Source organism: Schistocerca cancellata, chromosome 6 (assembly GCF_023864275.1).
Source record: "Schistocerca cancellata isolate TAMUIC-IGC-003103 chromosome 6, iqSchCanc2.1, whole genome shotgun sequence".
Classification (NCBI taxonomy): domain Eukaryota; kingdom Metazoa; phylum Arthropoda; class Insecta; order Orthoptera; family Acrididae; genus Schistocerca; species Schistocerca cancellata.
Window position 1 is genome coordinate 114821389 of NC_064631.1, and position 20750 is coordinate 114842138.

The 20750-nt window shown below is 40.7% G+C and overlaps 1 protein-coding gene across 1 annotated transcript; it reads left to right on the forward strand.

The window, feature by feature from the left end:
- Positions 1-786: 786 nt before the first annotated feature.
- Positions 787-20694, forward strand: LOC126190641 (protein C1orf43 homolog). Its single transcript, XM_049931062.1, has 4 exons — positions 787-1494; positions 10797-10959; positions 20008-20227; positions 20480-20694. The coding sequence occupies exons 1-4, from the start codon at positions 1336-1338 to the stop codon at positions 20691-20693; spliced, it is 756 nt and encodes a 251-aa protein (XP_049787019.1). The 5' UTR covers positions 787-1335; the 3' UTR covers position 20694.
- Positions 20695-20750: the final 56 nt, after the last annotated feature.

Consider the following 20750-nt stretch of genomic DNA (forward strand, 5'->3'; position numbering starts at 1 on the left):
TTAAGGTATTTTTTTTAACTCAAAAGAATTTTAATAGGAGTATGCAAGGGTAATCATTGTACATGCTACATTAGGATGGTTAACGGAGGATTCTCTATAACATTGCTTACTTCGTTAATATGAAAAATATAGTACAGGATGTTGTGTTACATAGCAGTTTTGAGAAACGCTCCCATTTCGAAAACTACGCCAAATATCTTCAGTGAGTAATAAGATGTCTGGGGAATGCCTGTCAGTTTCACCAAATTATCAGAAACTGCAAAAAGCTTGATGTTAATTTTCAGAAACCGCAAAAAGCTTGACGTCAATTTTCAGGAAACGCAAAAAGCTTGACGTTAATTTCCGTAACAGGCCCTTGCCAGGCAGATATAATTGCTGTATAGGTTTCCATAGAATTTTACTAATTGTACTCGCTGATATTAAGAACTAACCTTCGAGCATTACAATGATCTATCTGTCGCCAGATATCTCTAAGTTACTCCTAATCTCCTGTCGAATGCGATTACGTCTCTCATTAAAGCATTTTGCTTTTTTATTTTATCTTGTATCAACACTAATAACTTGTCATACGATGTAGAACTCATCGGAAAGTAATATATAAATTCTTTTGGATCCGTGATTCTGATTTCAGTCACTAAATTAACATGTGACTAGTGGCTCCTCTTTCAACCAATCTCGGACCCATTTCCTCTTTTTCATTGTTTTCTGGTGCTTGCAAGCCATAGCTAATATAATTGCAGCACACGCTTTCTTCTGGGCATCCACCATTTTACCCTCGTGAAATCGTGTTGCCAACTAACAGTTTTTGACGGTATTATTGATGGTGTGAGGTCGCTTCAGTATATTGATGGCTTGAAAAACTAGTACTGCCAGTACATATTGAAAGCTGCAGGCCCCTTAAATGTCACGTCATTCTTGTGATGTGGTGTCAGTTACCTTTTGACCAAGGATATTAAATTCTAACCGCCTTGCTTCGACCATAGGTCGAAGTGTGGTGCTGTGATGTATCTCCAAAGTGTTATCATGTTGTTGGGAACGTTATTTTGAAAGCAGAAGACATGCAAATTACAAGCTCTGAACACGACCAAAATAATAGCATATTTAGTGGCAGCTAGCATTCAGTTGTCTTAATCACTGATGTACTGCCGAAAATGTCGAAACAGCATTGCGTGAGGTTTTTGAGACCACAGTCCACAATTTCTTCGGGGTAGTTCGCAGTAATAAAGTGTGCGATGGTTGCTGTTTCGTGAGAATGTGTAGCCAACACAGAGTATATAATTCTAGATAGTATTTACCATTGACAGCTATTGGGATATCGACGTGTAAGTAGTCAATATGACACAAGAATTATCTGCTGTCACCGTCGTAATCATTATAGGATGTGGAGTTCTGGCCTTTGTATTACTGTTCATATTTGCCAAAAGACAAATCATGAGATTTGCCTTGCGTTCAAGAAGAGGCCCACACGTACCCATAGGCCATGGAGCGAAAAAGGTTAGTTGTCATTGCAGCCTTTTTTACTCCTCTTATGTGGTACTGGAAAGCAAGAAATATGTGGACAACTGGATAACATGTTATACCTATCACACGCAATATTTTCATACAAGATCTTTATTTACAGTGTTTTTTTTTTTTACATGGAAGAGTGTAAAGACATTCATGCAGTTATGATTAATATGTTATCAAACATATTTCCAATCAATGATTGAGGAAATATCAATCATTATGAATTTATTAATTCCTATTATAGCTATTTAGAAATGAATTTTTGGGCAAGACTTCATTAGCTACAATGTCACATGCATGTCTTCCTTAAGCTATAGTCTGTAGTGAAGTTGTACATAGATCAGGTCAAGGGGAATATTGGATACTAGTTAAATTGTCTTTAACCAGTGATATAATGTGGCTGGCTGCTGTGATGTTATCTATGTGATACCCATTGCTGGATAGAGGTCTCGTTGTATTTCCATGTATTAGTCTTTCATTTATGTGATACACATTGCTTCTTTGCATTTTCTGATGTCACATACCCACTGTCTATTAGGTTTTATTGCATCTTTTATCATCTTTAAGAATCCAGAAAAGAATTTCCTTGATTGATTAGCCTGGCAACTTGGCCTACCCATACCTTTTCATTAGGATTGGTCTTAACTCTCTCTCCAAATCCACTATATGCTCTGATCCTTTTTTTTCTCCGCCCCCCCCCCTCCCCTCTCCTCATCCTATTAATTCCTTTCAAAATAGCTTTTATGGTTTTTCTCATTAAGTGTTCACATCTGCCTGCCAAAATTCAGAGCTGGTTATACTCACAGATTATAAACTTCCTGTCACACATGCACCACAAGTTTAGCCGTGCCAAATAATTCCAAGACAATTTAGGTGTTTTTGTTTGTGTTATCATGCCCAGCCAATCATTTTCTCCAGCTGCCCATATCAGCTATGAATTCATAATTAGTTTGTTCCATTTTCTTTTCCACAAGGTTGTTGTGCATTACTTAGTTATTAATGTTAGGATTTTCTTGCTTTCTTTTAAATTTGTTGCTTCTATTGGTTATTGAAGTTTACCTGCTCTAGAAGCAAACAGTACAATGCTGTTAGTAAAGGTGTTGTTAATGGTATTCTTCCTTTTCTCAATTTAGATATCTGAAACTTCCTTTAGGGTTTGGTAATATGAAATGTTGTGTGACACTTCCCTGTTTTGAATTCCACTGTCCTTTTGAAATATAATTTTTTATTTATTCATGTACAAACTACATCACAAAATATATAGCAACTAAAAAAGGCCAAATAAATAATTTAAAATGCGAAATAGGCATGTTTATATAAAAAAATATTAGTGAAATACAATGGAAAATCCGAAATACATAATCAGAAATATATTATATAGGCCTAAATTACTTTGCTCATTCAGAATTTGGTGTAAGCTGCAGCTGTCTCAGTATAATTCATGAATTCCTCTTGAGTCCACTCTTAGGGTGCATCCATTAACAGGCATTTAACAACACTTGCACTTGTCATGGTCTATGTAGCCGCACCTTTTCATAAGTTGTTTTGATTGCCCCATGCCTGTACGTAGTTGTTCAAGGTTTTCCAGTGTCACCAGTCTAGGTGGGAGCCCTGAGGTAAACATCGTCTGTGATAGGGACTCCTGGATATTCTTCTTGGCCAGAGTGACTTTCTGGAAGTTTCAGTTGGTTGTACTGAGTACAGTATATGAAACTTCATGTAGATTTAAGCCTTTTGGACATGAGTTGTTGGCTGTAGCAGTTGACACTTGTCATTCATCTGTTTGTTCCTTTCTTTCAACCTCAGTAGGCCTAATGATCTTCTGACATTTGATGGGACAATATCTGATAATGAATATAAATGGTCCACTCTAGTAGTTATCTTCTAGCGCGTGTTGTTTATGCTTGCATTGGTTTTTTTGGTGATGAGATCTTTCCCAGTCTGGGCACCCCTACTTGGCAACCGAAAACCAGGTGGTGAGTGCAGAGTACGTTTGTGTTGGTGCCCCACTCTGCAGATGTCAGTTTGTTCTGTATGCCATTAAGTTTTTATGTGTTTGTATTTTAACTTTTGTTTTCTCAGTACATTTCTTATATGTTAAGGTTCCTTCAAGAGTGTTGCCCAGATAGGATGGATGACTCCCAATTGTTATGATGAAGAAGACACACTTGTATTTAACTGGGGTTTGGTTTTAGATTATTACATCTGTAGCAGTTGATGCGTGTTGTGAGGTCTTCACTCAGACTGTTTCAGTTTCATTAAAAGATTTTGCTTGGTATGCAATTGTTCTGTTGTTAAAATTTGCAGTTGTTCTATCACCTGCATAAATAAAAGATTTGAGCTTTTTGGCAACAGATGGTCATTACTATATATGTTAAACAGCAGTGCGGACAGCACACAACCCTGTATCATCCTGTTGTTCTTATTTCTCCATCTGATTCTCTTTTGCTGGGCTTCAACGGAGAATCTTCTATTAAACACTAGTGGCTTAAGAATTTCTACCAGTCTGTCATTGTCATCTCGATTTTAGAAATGAGAGTTTTCAGGTTTACAGTGTCATATGCTGCAGTTACGTCAAATCCCCATGCTGTAAACTGTTTTCGACAAATTGAATTAGGTGGCCGTCTGACCTGTGTAGGATTTTTCCAGGTGGAAACCTATTCTGTTCATTATTAACCTTTCAAAAAGTTTCAGCGAACACAGCAGTGATATTAGTCAATAGGCCTTGGGGTTATTTAGGTTGTCCCCAGGCTTTTAAGATCTGCGATGACTTATGTGCCACCACATTGTTGGAATCCCCCCCCCCCCCACCTCCCCCTCCCCCCACCCAAGGGGGCTCACAGTTCTTTTGGGAATTCGTGTGTGGCGCACACAGGACCCTGAGCTATTGTAGCCAATTCTTCCTTCCCTGGTTGGATTTCCTTCACCTGCCCTCCCTCCCTATTCTCGCTCCTTCCCCACTGCCCCCTCCTTTCCCTCTCTTGGTGTTTTAATTTATTCCCTGTATTGCTTGCAATTTTGTTCCTTCTGCCTATTCTTTCATCCTTTTTGGTGTGTAGGTCCCCACTGGAGATTTGGCCTCCACTTCTCAATTTTCTGTTTTTAGTGAGAGCCATTTGGTGGAAGAACTCCCTCCCTAGCATCTACAATGTGGATTCCTCTCCCCCCTTTCTTCCCCCCTCTCTTCCCCGCTGTAGCCCCAATCCACCCTGCTAGGCCATGAACACCTGTAGCCAGTCCGTGCGGTGGGGCTGTTCTGTACCCATCTGGCTGAAGTTCCTGATAACACAGGGATCACACTACTGATACCTGAACTGTTCCCTCCTCATGTATCCCAAGGAGTGGTTGCTTGTCTTCATGGAGCATCGGAAATGCCAGCAATGGCCACCATGCTAGGTGGCCTTCGCTGTGGCTGGGTGGCGCCCATGGGAAGAGCCCCTGACCAGAGTGAGTGGTATCAGGGTGGATGCTTGGCGCATGAAGCATATCAAGCTGCAGAAATGGGGCCATTCTCCAACAGCCGTTTCTTCGAATGGTGAAGGATCATTGAAAGCCGCTTCATATGACCCGGCAGCCATCCCTTCCCTGGCTACACTGTGGGAGGAGGGCCAGGCTCACCATCTGTACCAGGAGGGATGGGGACCCATTCACCATCAGAAAGCCATTGTTTTTTTGTGGAGAATATCGAGGACAAGTTTGGTGGAGTCTGCTACTATGCTCCTTGTTGTTCAAAGCTTCTTCTGCCACCCAGTCTGCAGCTCTTTGTGCTTGCGATCATCTTGACAATGCCCCAGTGTCTATTACTCCTCACCAAATTCTGAATATGGTCCAGGAGTGATTTTTCATAGGGAGCTTATCCTGCAAACTGATGAGGAACTCCAGGCTAATCTGGAGTGACGTGGTGTTCATTTACCTGCTCTCTTGTGGTTGCAGATCTTGCAGACACCTGTACTCCCTCTGTGCCATGCCCTCCTCCACCACTGAAAGGGAAGGAGGAGAAGAAGAAGAAGAAGAAACAACATAAGTCCCAAAACAAGGCCCCTGTGATGCCCTGGAGGTGCCATCTCCCCCCTCACAATGAGAGCCTGACATCTTATTTATGGATGTCAACGAATCCTTGTCGGTGACGACCACTGACCAAGTGACATGACCTCCTCTCGGTTTCTTTATGTCTAACCTGGACTCTTGCCACACAGTTATCCAGTGATATTGCAACGGATACTATCGTCACCTACCAGAAATAAAATGTCGTGTCTCCTCCTATACTGCTTTCTGTCTTGCTCTTCAAGAAATGCACTTCCATGATGACCACTCTCCAATGTTTCATGGTTATCGGGTGTTCTGTCAGAACCATGCCGGCCCCAGGGTAGCATCTTGCGGAGTCTGCACTTTGATTGGTTGCAATGTCATTAGTGATTGGATCCCCCTACGTACAAATCTGGAAGCAACAGTGGTTAGAATGCAAATGACTCTGGCAGTCACTGTTTGCAATGTCTACCTCCCACCACGTAGGCTACTTCCTTACGTGGAGCTCTTTACCTTAATCCAGCAACTCCCACCCTGGTTTCTCTTCCTTGGGGACTTCAGTGCCCACCACACACTGTGGGGGAGTGCCACTTCAACAGGTAGGGGTCTCCTAATTGACCAACTTATTATGGACCTCAACTTGTGTTCCCCTACCCACTTCAGTGCCACTAATGGCACCTATACTGCTATTGATCTCACAATCTCCTCCCCTGCTCTCGTGGTTTCCCTACATTTTTCATCCCATGATGACCTTTGTGACAGTGACCACTTTCCAGTAATTCTATCATTCCCTTGTTGCCGCCAGGCAGATAGGCCCTCACATTGTGCATTCTGCAGGGCCAGTTGGCCGTTATATATGTCTACTCTGCACTTTGACACTTCTCTCTCGAATTCCATTGACGTGGTCGTGCAAGGTGTCCTTGCCAATATTCTTCAAGCTTCTGGCACTGCTGTACCCCTATCCACAGGCTCCCTCATCGTTGACCTGTACTGTAGTGAACCAAGGATGTAGCAGTCAATGTCCAGGACTGCTGATGGGCTCTGCAGCGATTTAAATGACATCCTTCACAGACCAACTTCCTCTCTTTTAATCGTCTCCATGCTAAGGCTTGTTACCTTTTTAAGCAGAGTAAAAAGGAATGCTGGGAACACTGTTTCCTCCCTGGGGACGTATGACTCTTCATCTCAGGTTTGGTCCAAGCTTTGTAGTCTTCTTGGCTGCCAGCGACAATCAACTGTCCAGTGTCTTAACCTCCAAGGTGCTCTGTGCACTGATCCATTGGTCCTTGCAGAATACTTTGTGACGACATCGACATCCTCTTCCTACCCTGCTACCTTTCTCTTGCAGAAATGCCAAGTTGAACAGACCCCCTATCTTGTTTCAACCCACACCACACTGAGCTCTATAGTGAACCCATCACTGAATGGGAATTCTTCCAGGCTCTTAAATCTTCACGAAACACGGCCCCAGGCCTGGATTCTATCCATGACCAAATGATCCAACACTTGGACATTCTCCAGAGGCAACATCTCCTCAGGGTCTTCGACCGCTTTTGGCTCACAGGTACTTTTGTGTCACAATGGCGAGACAGTATAGTTGTCCCCATTGTGAAGCCTGGAAAGAACACAATGTCTATCGACAGCTACCGCCTCATAAGCCTGATGAATGTGCTTTGTAAACTGCTCTAGAGGGTGGTTAGTTCAGATTATGTTGGGTACTTGAATCTCCCTGTATCACTGTGGCTTCTGGACAGGATTATCTCCGACTGACCATTTACTCAGGTTGGAAACAGCCATCTGACAGACTTTTACTAACCACCAGCACCTTGTCGCAGTCTTCTTTGACCTTCATAAGGCATAATACATGGCTTGGCACCATCAAATTTCAATTACCCTCCATGACTGGGGCTTCCATGGTCTCCTTCATATTTTTATCTGCGAATTTTTATCTCCCCTCAGATTCAGGAGAACGGTATCCCACAGGGTTCTGTGCTGTCACATTCTTCCTCATAGCCATCAGTGGGGTTGTAACCTCTGTTTGCCCTAATTTTACATCGACGATTTTTGCATCTGGTGCAGCTCCCACTCAGTAGCATCTGTTGAGCGCTGGCTCCAAGGTGCCATCCAACGGGCCTCTGCATGGTCCATGCTCCGTGGCTTCCAGTTTTCTCCCTCCAAAATGCAGGCCCTGCATTTTTGTCATCGACCCACCATACACCCAGATCCAAATCTTTATTTAGGCAACCAGCTCCTTGATGTTGTTGTACAATCCCCTTTCTTGGGCCTTATTTTTTATAAAAAGCTGACATGGCTACCCCATTTTCACCATCTGAAGACTACATGCATGCAGAAGCTTAATGCTCTCCACCTCCTAGCTCACATATCTTGGGGTGCGGACCTTACCACTATTCTCCATCTTTACTGTGCTTTGGTCTTGTCCAGACTATATTATGGTAGTCAAGTTTATGGCTCAGCGACTCCTTCCACTTTGCAACTAGTTGACCCTGTTCACCACTGCGGGGTACGTCTGGCTATTGGTGCCTTTTACATTAGTCTTGTTGACAGTCGCCTAACAAAAACGTGGATTCCCCTCTACAAATACGATGGAGCCAACTCCTGGTTTCTCGTCATTCGTCAATTCCCTGAGCATCCCGTGTACGCTGTCCTTTTTGCAAACGAGGTATGTCTCCCTCCTGACAAACCGTCCATGGGTGGGATTGCCAGTTGAAATGTGTCTCACTTCCTCTCAGGATCTCTATTCCCACTCACTGGAATGCACCACGTGTATTTCCTCCCATAACCCCCCCCCCCTCCTCCCCTGTATGGTGCCTAGACCACAGATTAGGACCAACCTATTCCACAGTCCTAAGGTCTCTGTCGTCCCTATGGTTTTCCGGCATTTTGTACGTGCCAACCTTGCAGAGTTCCAGGGTGCCACCATCTTCTACACTGGTGGTTCTAAGACAATCGATACAGTGGGATACGCTTTCACATCTCCTACTGGCTTAGAATGCCATTTATTGCCGGGATCAAGTAGTGTGTTCAGTGTTTTAATTTGTTCAGACAATGATGAGCCTGCAGTCTATTGAACGATGCTACTCTCGTCACCCTTTGGTCTCTGCTATCGATGACTCTCTCTCTCTGCCCTTGGCCGTGCTGTATGCTCAGTTGTCTTTCCCTGTGGCTCCAAAGTCATGTGGGCATCCCAGGGTATGAAATGGCTGGCCGTTTGGCTAGAGAAGCAGATACCTACCATTCCGTTTCATGATTGCAACTGCGGATAAGCGGATCTACATCAAATCTTTCTTTGTCCAAAAGTGGAATGAAATCTGGTGGGCTACTGCTAATAGTAATAAACTCCGCACAATCAAGGAGTCTACTGCAGTTTGGCAAACTTCCTTCCGTTCCTCCCACAAGGAGTCCACTGTTTTATGCTGTCTATGCATTGGTGATACCAGGCTCACCCATTGTTTCCTCCTGTGTAACGAACCACCCCTACAGTGTGGTTTGGAGCCAGACTGACAGTATCCCACATATTGGTGGAATGTCTTCTTTTGGCTCTTCATGCTAAGTATAGTCATCCCAATTTCTTAATTTTAATATTAGCAGACAATTCACAAATGGTTGAACTGGTCCTCAGTTTCCTACATGAAAGTGGTTTTTATTTCCAGATATATGGTTTTGCTTTACTCTTTGAGCAGGGGTAGGGTGGTTGTGGTTGGCACCTCTCTGCATGTCTTCTTGGTCTGGGACCTCATGACCAGTCCCCCATAGAAAGACTGCCCTTCTTTTCCAGTTTTTAGATTTGGTCTCACCTTTTATGCCTTTTGGTATGTGTGTTTTAACTTCATTATTTTATGATTTGACACCCCTCCCTGGATCCATCCACTTTTAGCAGACCCTCTTTCTTCTGTGCGTAACTTCAGAATCATGGGACTGATGACCTCACTGTTTGGTCCCATAAACCCTCTCAATTAATCAGTCAATCACTTTTGGAATTTTCATGATCCACCAGAAAAGGCTGAGTAACCACTTTTTGGTTTTTTGACCGATTTTAAATTATTCCATTCCTGATGTCATCAAGTCCAGCAGCATTTTCAAATTGCTTATGGCATCTTTAAGTTGTTTCATTGCAAAACCTACATCCGATATGTTACTTTTCTTTGTTTTGTTTACTTTCAGGCTAGATAGCTGCTTTATTTTTTTTTGGTCTGCTTTATAGTTTAATGAAATCTGGTCAGCCGTTTGGTTAGTTGTTTCATTTGTGTTAGGAGGTCTTATGGTGGGGTTATTTCATAGTTTTTTTTTAACAAGTCCCCACACTGTCCTAGTAGTGTGCGTCATGCCCATGCCCTCAACAGTCTCTATCCAGGTGTGGTGCCTTTGGTCACTTAGTGCTGCTAGTAAATCTCTCTCAGGCTCAGTTGTTTCTTTGACGAGGGGATTTTTATCAAAGAGATCACAATACCTTTTGCATGGAACCTTGTTTTCTATTGTAAAACCAAATGTATATTCTGTCCTGCATCCTCTTGGGTTTGTCTTAACAGAGTCTGCCTCAATGACTTGTGTTCAGTCATTGAAATCTAATGGAAACTGTAGCACTGATGTATATGTTCTTCATTATACTAACATAAGTTGTCTCAGTGCCTTGTTTCTTACAGGTTGTTAGTACAGATTTCACCAAACCAAGTCAATTTTAAGCTTTCTTAGAATCTACGCATTTTGACAGTAACCTTGTTCATTTTGACAGTAACCTTGTTCGTGAAATCTTAAATCACTAAAATTAAAAATCACACTCACCTGTAGACCATATTTCACTCACTGCTGTTATCATTATCATTTTTCTCACATTTTAAAAATGATAACACCCAAAACTTAAATGCTGCACCAATTACTATTGTTTTCATTCCTTCCAATTCCCTGTAGTATGTATGTAGAAGCAAACTTGGGAACTTAGTGTGGGACAAACATATGTATGATTTTTTTTTTTTTTTTTTTTTTGTTCAAGCTGCTTGGGAATATACATATTGTATCTTGACAGTGACATTTCTAGTGTGCTGTTTGGCAGAACATTGCATTTACCATTTTGTGTGTGACTCAATTCGTCTTTACAATATCATCTATAACTCTATTCTCTTCAGTAGATTTTAGCATCTTGTCATAAAGTTTAATGTTTCTTGTTATTGAGGAGTTTATTTTTCTTAAAGTAACTGCAGAAATATGCTCCATTGTGAATAAGCATGATCATTTGAATTTTCTTTCAGTCCTTAAGAAGAGAACTTGAAAGAATGATTGATGTTATTCCTCGTATCGTATATGAGCCAAAACTTATGACAGATGATGATCCACAATATATCCTTCAGCCCGGAACTGAGCTCCCACCACACTATTTTAGACTGAAGGCAGTAGATGATGTGAGATTACTAGGTAGGTACCAAAAAAGAATGTGTAAAATAAGAGAGCCATGAAATTAAGCCCAATTTCACAGTTAGATCTTGATGAAATATTTCTCTTTTAAATGACACAATGCCAAATTATGCAAGTATGTTTGTGTACATAAATCCTCATTGATTCTGAGAATTTCTGCTCTGTAAGTATGAGTCATATAGTTTTTTCACTAACCAAAAATATCTTAAACTTGTTCAGCAAAAAAGAGTGGCAAATATGGTATATTTTAATAAGTCTTTGTTTTGTACAATGCAGATAAGTGTGTCACTATAGATTTAAGAATCACATCATTCATTACATTTTCAAGGAAGACACAAAATAGAAGCATTTGGTGTAATCTATTTCCACAAGTTTCAACAATAAGCTGTGTCATTATTGCAAGTGGTGTAGACCATCATGGGCTTAAAAATTCAAGAATCTCTCTTTATTTGGCATTTAAAATTCTTTTGTTTCCATGTTCTCCTTTGATTGGCTTAAGCAACTAATTTTAAGATAAAGTTTGATTCTGGTGAACAACAACAGCAGCTGTAAGGGAAAACTATTTTTTAAATGTTGAAGATATAACCCCTGCTCATACCAAAACAGGAAGTTTGTGTTTGAGACAGAATGTAAGGGGTCATTTGTAGAGAGAGTCCAGGTTCTTGATGTAAGAGATGTTTGCAGTTGGTGAATACCACACTACCACCTCAAAAGCAGATGGCTCGATATTGAAAGATCTTTAAAAATCATAACTAGTGATGAAACGTGACTTGTTCAGTTTGAAAAGAAGTAGCATTGTGGGTCTTTGGAGATGACACTTGCCGAATAGAAATGAAGGGAGCAAGGAATGTGGACAAGACTGATGTGCAGTTCCATTTATGCAAGTCAGCACAGTTTCACATGAAGCAAAGGTTGTAATGAAAGCTAATTACGATCATGTACATCTTCCTTTCAATTTTGGCAGTATCTACAGAAGCAGCCAAAGGGAGAGCTTTGCATGATGTTTTTCCCACAATGTTAATGCAGTAGTTCCAACATAGGCAGAACTTGCTAAAGTGATTTATCCCTCCTCTTTCCCCAAAAGTGAAAGATATAATTGGCAGATGTAACTTTGAACCTACAGAAGTGGATGTAGATGACTATTAAGTTTCCATGAACAGCTTTCCCAAGGAAACATGTGGAACTGTCACCTAAATGGTTTGAGAGGATGCACCAGAGCATACAACTTGAATGAAAGTACTTTGAGACAATATGGAGGTAATTTTTGTGCACAAGGAAGAATTTGCACTATTATCTCAAAACTTTTAGTGACCCTTACCTTCTTTGATTCCATTCTTATATCAAATTTGGAAGCTCAGTGGAATCAGAGCGCACTTTTAGCCCTGCTGAGAGAGAGAGAGAGAGAGAGAGAGAGAGAGAGAGAGGGACTGACTGACTGACTGGAATGTGTCATTGACTGGGATGTCACTAGAATTTTCCTTGTAATCAATGTGGCAGTTGGGTTCAGGAAAGGGAAGTTGCAGCAGTTTTAGCATGTTTGGTCATGGTTGTATCTTGTCTGCCTGACATGTGGAACTGTCCCTCACCAAACTAATGCAGGCACTACCCTTTTTATGTTCCATAGTGACAAGGCTGTAATGTGAGTATCTTTATCTGAGAAAATCTGCCACATACAGTAAAGTAACGATAAGTGTTGCCATCATCTATTATGGATGATAATGGCAGATACCTTGTAGATGGGTCACAGTGCAGTACAGCACATCACTCCTCATTTCAACATCTAACAACTGGTGATTAGAACTGCCATTCACCACCTACATCTCTACTTTGAGTTACAGAAGCCACTTGCTCTCTGTGTCTGTCTGCTCTCTAACACCATAGGGCGTGCGGATCAGTACTAGCCCAGGGATCAGTAATAGCCCAGGAAAACCAACATTGATTAGATTAGATTCAGTTTTCATTCCATAGACCCAAAAAATGAGATGATTCTTGTGGGTGCGGAACATGTCAGAAAGTATGACAAAAAAACATAAAACATTTGAATATAATACTTACTACCCTGATCCTTTGTCAGGAGATAGTTGAAAATAAGTTAATACAGTGCAGTAAACTGGGACAGCTAATATTTACAGAATTAACACACTGTCAGAATGAAACACTGTTATCCACTATTAATAAATTTATCATACACAAAATACCTAATCTAGACTGTTGTGACCAAGTGTTGTCAAAACTGAAATCTAACAGATATTTTTACTTAAGCTGACTTAACAGTCTCTGTTAAGATATTTATTGGAGTAGAAGGAGTCGCCTATCGAAAACTCTTTCAAACTCTGTTTAAACCTAGTTTTTAACGGTTGCTGGCAATTTATTAAAAATGTGTGTTCCTGAATATTGGACCCCTTTTTGGACCAAGGCAAGTGATTTTAGGCCTTTATGTAGATTCTTCTTATTCCTAGTATTGATACTGTGTACTGAGCTATTGGTTGGAAATAGAGATTTATTACTTGCAACAAATTTCAGGGTCGACAGAAGCATCTCATCCCACGCGTCGGCTTTGACCCGTGACGTAAGGGTGTTGTGGTGTGTGACGTCATGGAGTTTGGTTTGTGAGTGTGGCGTGTTTGTAGATGTCGTCGTGTTGTGGTTTGTTGTGCCCTCTGGTGGTATGTTCAGGGCTTTCGTTTGTGTGGTGTAATGGGCTCAGTTTGCTCTTGATCATTATCCAGAATTGTTCGGGTGTTGGCTGTGTTGGTAGTGGAATTCATTTCAGTGAGTTAATGATTTTGTGGTTTTGTGTGAAGGTTAATTTAGTGTTGTTCGCTGTACGTCATGTGGTAATTTTAGTGAAATTAATCGGTTGTTGTTTTTGTTCAGGAATGGATATGACGGATAAAATTAATAGTTCGTGTCTGAGGGACATGATGGGGAACACTGCTTTGGAACTGATAAAGTTTTTGCAGCTGTTCGGTTTAATTGCCGAGGTCGTCAAGTGCTCTATTTGTGGCGAAGAAATCAAGTTGGCTAAAGTTCCGGCGTCTCAGACCAGGAACGGTTATATGTGGTGCTGTCGAAAAGATGACATTTGGCGTTCCATACGGCGTGGTTCCTGGTCCGAGAAGCCTAGGTTGGGCATGCGCGAGATTGTACTGATGACTTATTATTTTTGTTACAAATCCCCACACAGTTTTTGCGCGCATGAGACTGTTGTGGGAGTGAGAGGAGTGTGCTTGATTGGTTTTCTTTTTGCCATGAAGTGTGTTCAGAGTTCATTAAGTACAGGGGTAAGCTGGGGGGGGGGGGGGGGGGGGGCATGGGGTTTTTGTGGAGCTGGACGAGTCCCAGTTTGTGAAAAGGAAGTATGGGAGGGGTAAGTCTGTGGTTGGTCTCTGGGTGTGGGGGGCTGTTGTTCCAGGGGGTGGGTGTTCTGAATGTGTTTTTAGGGTTGTGGAAGGGAGGTCTAAGGCGGAATTAGTGGGGTTAATCGAGTACATAGAACCGGGGTCCACAGTAGTTCATATAGGGGATTGGGTGAGAGGAGTTTCAATCATTTAGTCGTTAACCATATCTTAGAGTTCAAAAATTATGAGACGAGGGCTTGCACAAATACAATAGAGGGGATGTGGGGGGTTGTTAAGTCAGTTCTTGGGAGGGGGAAAAGGCGCTCTTCCAACCTTCAGTCTCATTTAGATGAGTGCTGTTGGCGGAAGATTATCCCTGAGGGTTATTGTGTTTTTCGAGTTTTTCTAAGGGCTGTTAGTGAAGTTAGAAACTTACTTAAGAGAATGCAGTGGTTCACACAGTCAAAGGCTTTTGACAGGTCACAGAAAATGCCAGTAGCCTGTAATATATTATCTAATAAATTACGTACATTCACACTGTAAGTGTAAATAGCTTTCTCTATATCGGAACCCGTCAGAAATCCAAACTGTGACTTGGACAATATATCATTTGCAGTCAGATGCTTAAGGAGACGCTTGAACACAACCTTTTTAAATATTTTTGAGAAAGCCGGCAAAAGTGATATTGGTCAATAGTTTGATGGTATCTCTTTATCCCCCTCCTTGTAAAGAGGCTTAACTTCAGCATGTTTTAGCCAGTCTGGAAATGTTCCGCTGACAAGAGATTGAGACCACAAATAACTTAAGATCGAACTTTACTTGCACGAGCACTCTTTTATTAACTTTGTTGATATGTTACATACCTACTGGAATACTTAGATTTTAAGGATTTAATGATGGGTGGTACTTCTTTGGGAGATGTGAGTGTCATTTCCATTTTAGTGAAGTTATTTTTAAAGACTGGTCTCAGATACTCCATTGCACTGTTCATCAAACCTGACAACCCCAAGCTGTCGGTAACAGAAATAAAGTAGTTGTTTAAGAGGTTTGCAACACTAACTGTACTTGTTACCAAATTTTCATTTATTTTTAGAGCTATCTGTTTCTTTTCCTTTTTGGCCCCACCTGCCTCTGTCTTCACAATATCTGATACAGTTTTTATTTTGTTACCTGATGTAATTATCTTTTTCTCATAATAAAGCTGCTTCGATTTCTGGATTACTTGATTCAGTATTTTGCAGTATTCTTTGTAATGCATTACAGTTCTAATCTCAGAGCTGTTCCTAGATAGTAGATAGTGTCTCCTTTTTGTCCCACATGAGGTTTATTTTTTGATTTGTGTGTGAGTTGAGTTACCTTTAGGGAAAAACAATTCTCAAAAGTGGAGGCAACTTTATTAATGAATGCTTTGTATTTTCCATTTGAGTCAGATGTATTGTAAACAACTATCCAGTACATGTCTTTGAGCAATTTCCTGAATTTCTCAATTTTTGACTTATTTATTACCCTCCTGTACTGAGATTTAATAGATTTTTTTTTATCCTGACAAGTTTCAACATTTAACACAAGATGCTGCATGTCAGGATCAGATAGCCCATTTACTATTGGTTTTGTGATATGACTTTTTACCCTAGATTTGTCTACAAAGATATTATGAATAGCAGTCTCAGAGCATTTACATATCCTAATAGCAAAGTTCACACTAGGAACTAAATTGAATGATAGTGTTACCGACTGCAATAATTGTTCACTGACAGAGCTTTTCAATAAATCCACATTAAAATCTCCAGCAACCACTATTTCCTTGTTTTTTATTATGAGGTGGGACAGAAAAGCTTACAGATTTTTTTTGAAGAGGTTAAAATTTCCCGAAGGAGATCTGTATATACCTACTATTATAAAGGACTTATTATGAAATACTATGTCTGTTGCACAAGCTTCTAAGTGCTGCTCTGCGCAAAATTTATTAATATCAACATTCTTGAAATCAAAACAGTTTCTGACCAATATGGCAACTCCTCCTTTCACCATATTTCCTCTACAGAAATAAGAAACTAACTTTAATCCTGTAACATTTAATATATCTATACCAATGGTCACATGATGTTCGGAGAGGTAGATTATATCAACTGGTTTGCTCAACTCTAATTCTTCAACAGAAATAAGCAACTCGTTAAGCTTACCCCATAGTCCTCGGATATTCTGATGCAATAGTGATAGCTGATTTTGTGCACTGGCTGAATTACAACTGGATGAACCTAATTTTCCTGCCAATGTTTGAGTATCTTGAGAGTCAATCGGAGACTGTCAGCGTGAATGGTGTGTATTAAAATTTGCTTTCTGTCTGCCTGTTTTATCAGTGTGAATGTCATTTTCAGCCTGTCTCTGAACAACTTTTGTTTCTGCCCTTCATACCCTAAAAAAACTGTCACTTGCAACCACTGGTGCTTTACCACTTGTGACAGTACCCCACCCCCCTCCCCTTAAGTTATCTGCTATTAACCCAGACAGTTTTCCCTTCCCTGTTGAGGTGAAGGCCATGCTTAGTATAGTCCCACCTGCTGATATTCAACAGGAACCACATCGATATGAGACCCCATGCCCAATCCAAGCAGCTGTTCCACCTCTAAATTAACTCTAACAGAAGAGTTGAAATGAGGCTGGTCATAGCGACTCAGAACACACACAAGCCCAACACCAGTATGTCTCGTTGCTGAAGCTATCTTTAACAGGTCACTCTCAATTGAATAATTTCGGTTCCTATCTGTGCTGTTGCCTGCTCCACCCACTATTACCATGGTGTCTTCCTTTGTGAAGTCTTTACAAAGTGAACCTACATCCTCTATCACCTGACCCAGACTTGCACTAGGTTTGGAGAGTCATGATATAGGTCACCTGGACTGGTGAGTCAGAACACATTGCTACATGCAAAAGACAGGGTGTGACTGCATACCAGAGTACTATTCAGGGAGACGATGCAGAAATTCTAATTTGGGTGATGTTAATAGGGTTTCCAATAAATCTGCCATTACTTCTCTACGGCAAACTGTTAAACAACATGCTATATGACCAAGTTCATCCAACTGTTCACTTGTAGCCTCCTACATATGACTGTGCCTAACACCAAGACAATGCTCCACCCCATTGCTGTCAAACTGTTAGAATTGAGGAACACTCCTAAGGACATAAGTGCATATGTGGGCTTCTGTGTCATCTGATTTCAGTGCAATTGGAGCACATCTGAGAAGCAATTGAGTGAGATATGTGCTACTTAGATCAAACTCACTGAGTTATACATTAGTCTCATTTGCACATTACATTTTATTGAGGACCAGTTTCAGATGGCAAACAGCCATAACCAAATTTCAAAAAATGATTAAGCTACCACTTTGTCAAATAGTTTTGCAAAATCTGATACATATTGGTAGCTTGATCACTATTTGAAACTTGATAATGGATGCTTTTCATCCAAAACCAGTTGTCAATTAATTGTAACATGCGAGTGAGACTGTAGACTTCTACTACATGCTGACTACTTGCTGTTGCCCTGTGCCACCATGGCAGATTATGTAAATATTATGTAACAGATTGAAGAACTGTGGGTGAGGTTAGGTCCTTAGTACTGTTGGTATCCAGAGGAGGCAATGTCTTGATAAACTGTTACTGTCATCAGTGTGAAAGTGGGATCAACAACTGCCAGCAGTCACCAATTGTGAACATAATTTCTGTGATGTTTTAACATTAAATTCAAACAGTATATCCCCTCCTCGCCCCCAAAAGAGAACTTCCCATGGACTGACTGACTAGCTGTATTTTTTTAGAGTTTGGTTTTGGATTACGGTCCTATTTTTTGCATATTGTTGTCATCCTCCTCCTTACTTGATTACCTTGCAAAGGTTAAAACAGTTAAATGAAAATAGTACACAAGTATTTTGGATCAAAGGATGAAAAAAGACACAGATTGAGAAAGAACAAAATTTGTACAATGCACTTGGCCACAAGTGTTTTGGTACAGCGAAAGCTTATTGATTTGAAGTATGAACTGTTGTAACAGTCACAGTATTCATATAGGCAGCTCTGAATTTGACCTATTCCCACACTTACAGAGAAATGCTGTTAAACAACATTTTGAGTTTAATGGGAACTATACACTGATAAGCCAAAACATGACCACTGTCCTCTGCGACATTGGATGCCGCGTGGCAGCATTGCAGGCATGTGACTCGGTAACAAAAGTTTGTAAGTGGAACAGACATGAATGGGGGATCACCCGAGTGAAGATGTGGGCTGCAAATGGGGAAACCCATTGAGAAAAGGGACTTCGGCAAAGGGCAGATTATTATTATGCAGAGCCTGTGAACGAGTATCTCGAAAATGGCGAAGCTGGTCGAATGTTCATGTGCTACTGTCGTGAGCATCTACAGATGAGGTTAGAACAGTGAAACTACAAGTGCTAAATGGAACAGTCACGGCTCTTCACAGGACTTGGAATTTGGAGGCTTGTCTGCTCTGTAGAGTACATTAAATAGTGATGTGTGGCATCTCTGCCAAAAGAGCACAATGCTGGTGCAAGTGTTTCGGAGCACCCCATTCATTGTACATTGTTGAATATGGAGCTCTGCAGCAGACCACTCTTGTGTGTTCACTTGTTGACTGAATGACATTGTCAGTTACAATTGCAGGGGGCACGGGGCTATTTGGATTCAGCCATCAACCAATGGAAACATATCGACTCTTCAGGTGAATCATTTTTGCTACGCTAGGTTTATGGTGAACTCCACAAATGCCATTATTTAGGTGAAGGGCGGCTAGAAACATGCAGTGCACCATGGATGCAGGCTGCAGGGACAAGTATTATGCTAAGAGAGAGATCCTCCTGCACTTGCATGGGACCTGTGGTTGTCCAGACACACTGACAACTGTGAAACACCTGCATCCCTTCATGTGTGACGTCTTCCCTGTGTCTCGGAACCAGAACTGTGCTACAGTAGTTTAAGGAGCATTATAGTGAACTCGCATTGATGTCTGAGTGACCAAATTTGCCTGATGTGAATCCTATGGAAAACATCTGGCTTGCTATTGGATGCCATCACCGTGTATGCAAATCAGAGGCCCATTATTTTTGTGAATTACGTGATCTGTGCATAGACCTCTAATGCCACATACCTCCAAAAAGCTACCAACAAACTGTCGGATACCTTATATGCAGAATATGTTATATATGTCATTCCAAAGACAAACAAGCGGTCATAATGTTTTTGTTCATCAGTGTGTATAGGTTTCTTGCAGACCTACCAGATTGCACTCCTGCAATGAAATTTACTCTAGTAAAATACTGAACAGAGTGCGTAAACCTAAAAGAGAACTACATTGTAAACATGTAAGTTATGTATCCAAAAATGGGTTTTCAGTTGAAGACATAAATTTTCATCTTGCCTCATTCATTCCCAATAATGAGGTATAAAATATGAGCAGTATTCACATTGTTATATAGGAATTTAATTAGCGGGTTGCAAGTCTGCAACCACTTTCTTTGTCCACATTTTAAAAAAAGGATAATTGAATTGCAGTCTTCTGTAGTGAAGACATCTCTTACCCATTTTTTAAATTATCACCATCCAACAGCAAATAAAATATTAAACATCTTTTCTTATTTGTTACATTAAATACTCATTTTTAAAAATCTTTCTTTCAAAATCTCTGCCAGAACAAGAAATAACTAGGCAAGATAACTGTTTGGTGAGGCATCCACCCGAGAACCTCCGTGCTTTTCTACTTTCGGCACTGGCGGTGCCTTTGAATGGGCTGGGACCAAAACTTGTTCATCAATTCTGTGATCTGTATGAACATGCAAGACATGATCCAAGTGAATTTGGAGATGAAGAATATCAAATGTATTCAAAGTTACTCTTGAAACTAATAGACGCGTAAGTATTCATTTGAGATGTGTTAATAAATATTCTAACTGCTGTTAGAGTTCTATGTTTATGTAATGATGATATAGCGGACATATTTTGGGTCATTTAATTAACATAGTGACATTTTATTTTACTTGCCCTAGATTTTTAACTGATTGGTGGCAAGTGTCTGTGGAATCAAGACAGAGCGAAAAAGTTTTATTTCTTTGAAAATGAACTGTGTGGATTTGCAAATTTTAAATTTTCACTTCTCTCTTCCAGGGGTAAGATGCTGAAATCATATCCCAATAGTCGTAAATCTAGCCCCAGCAGGACTCCTTTGAAGAGAAATCAAGATAAATACAGGAACTTGCTGGACACAAAACTAAGGTCTGACAGGAAGCTAACAGATGAAGTTCTTTGTGTTAATGAGAAAGAGATCAGGCCATCTTCTCTCCCTGTTTCACCTGATGAAAACAATGAGACATCAGTCTGACATAAGTTGAGTTGTGCTTCACTGTGGCTTTGACTCACAGTTGGACAAAGAACTACT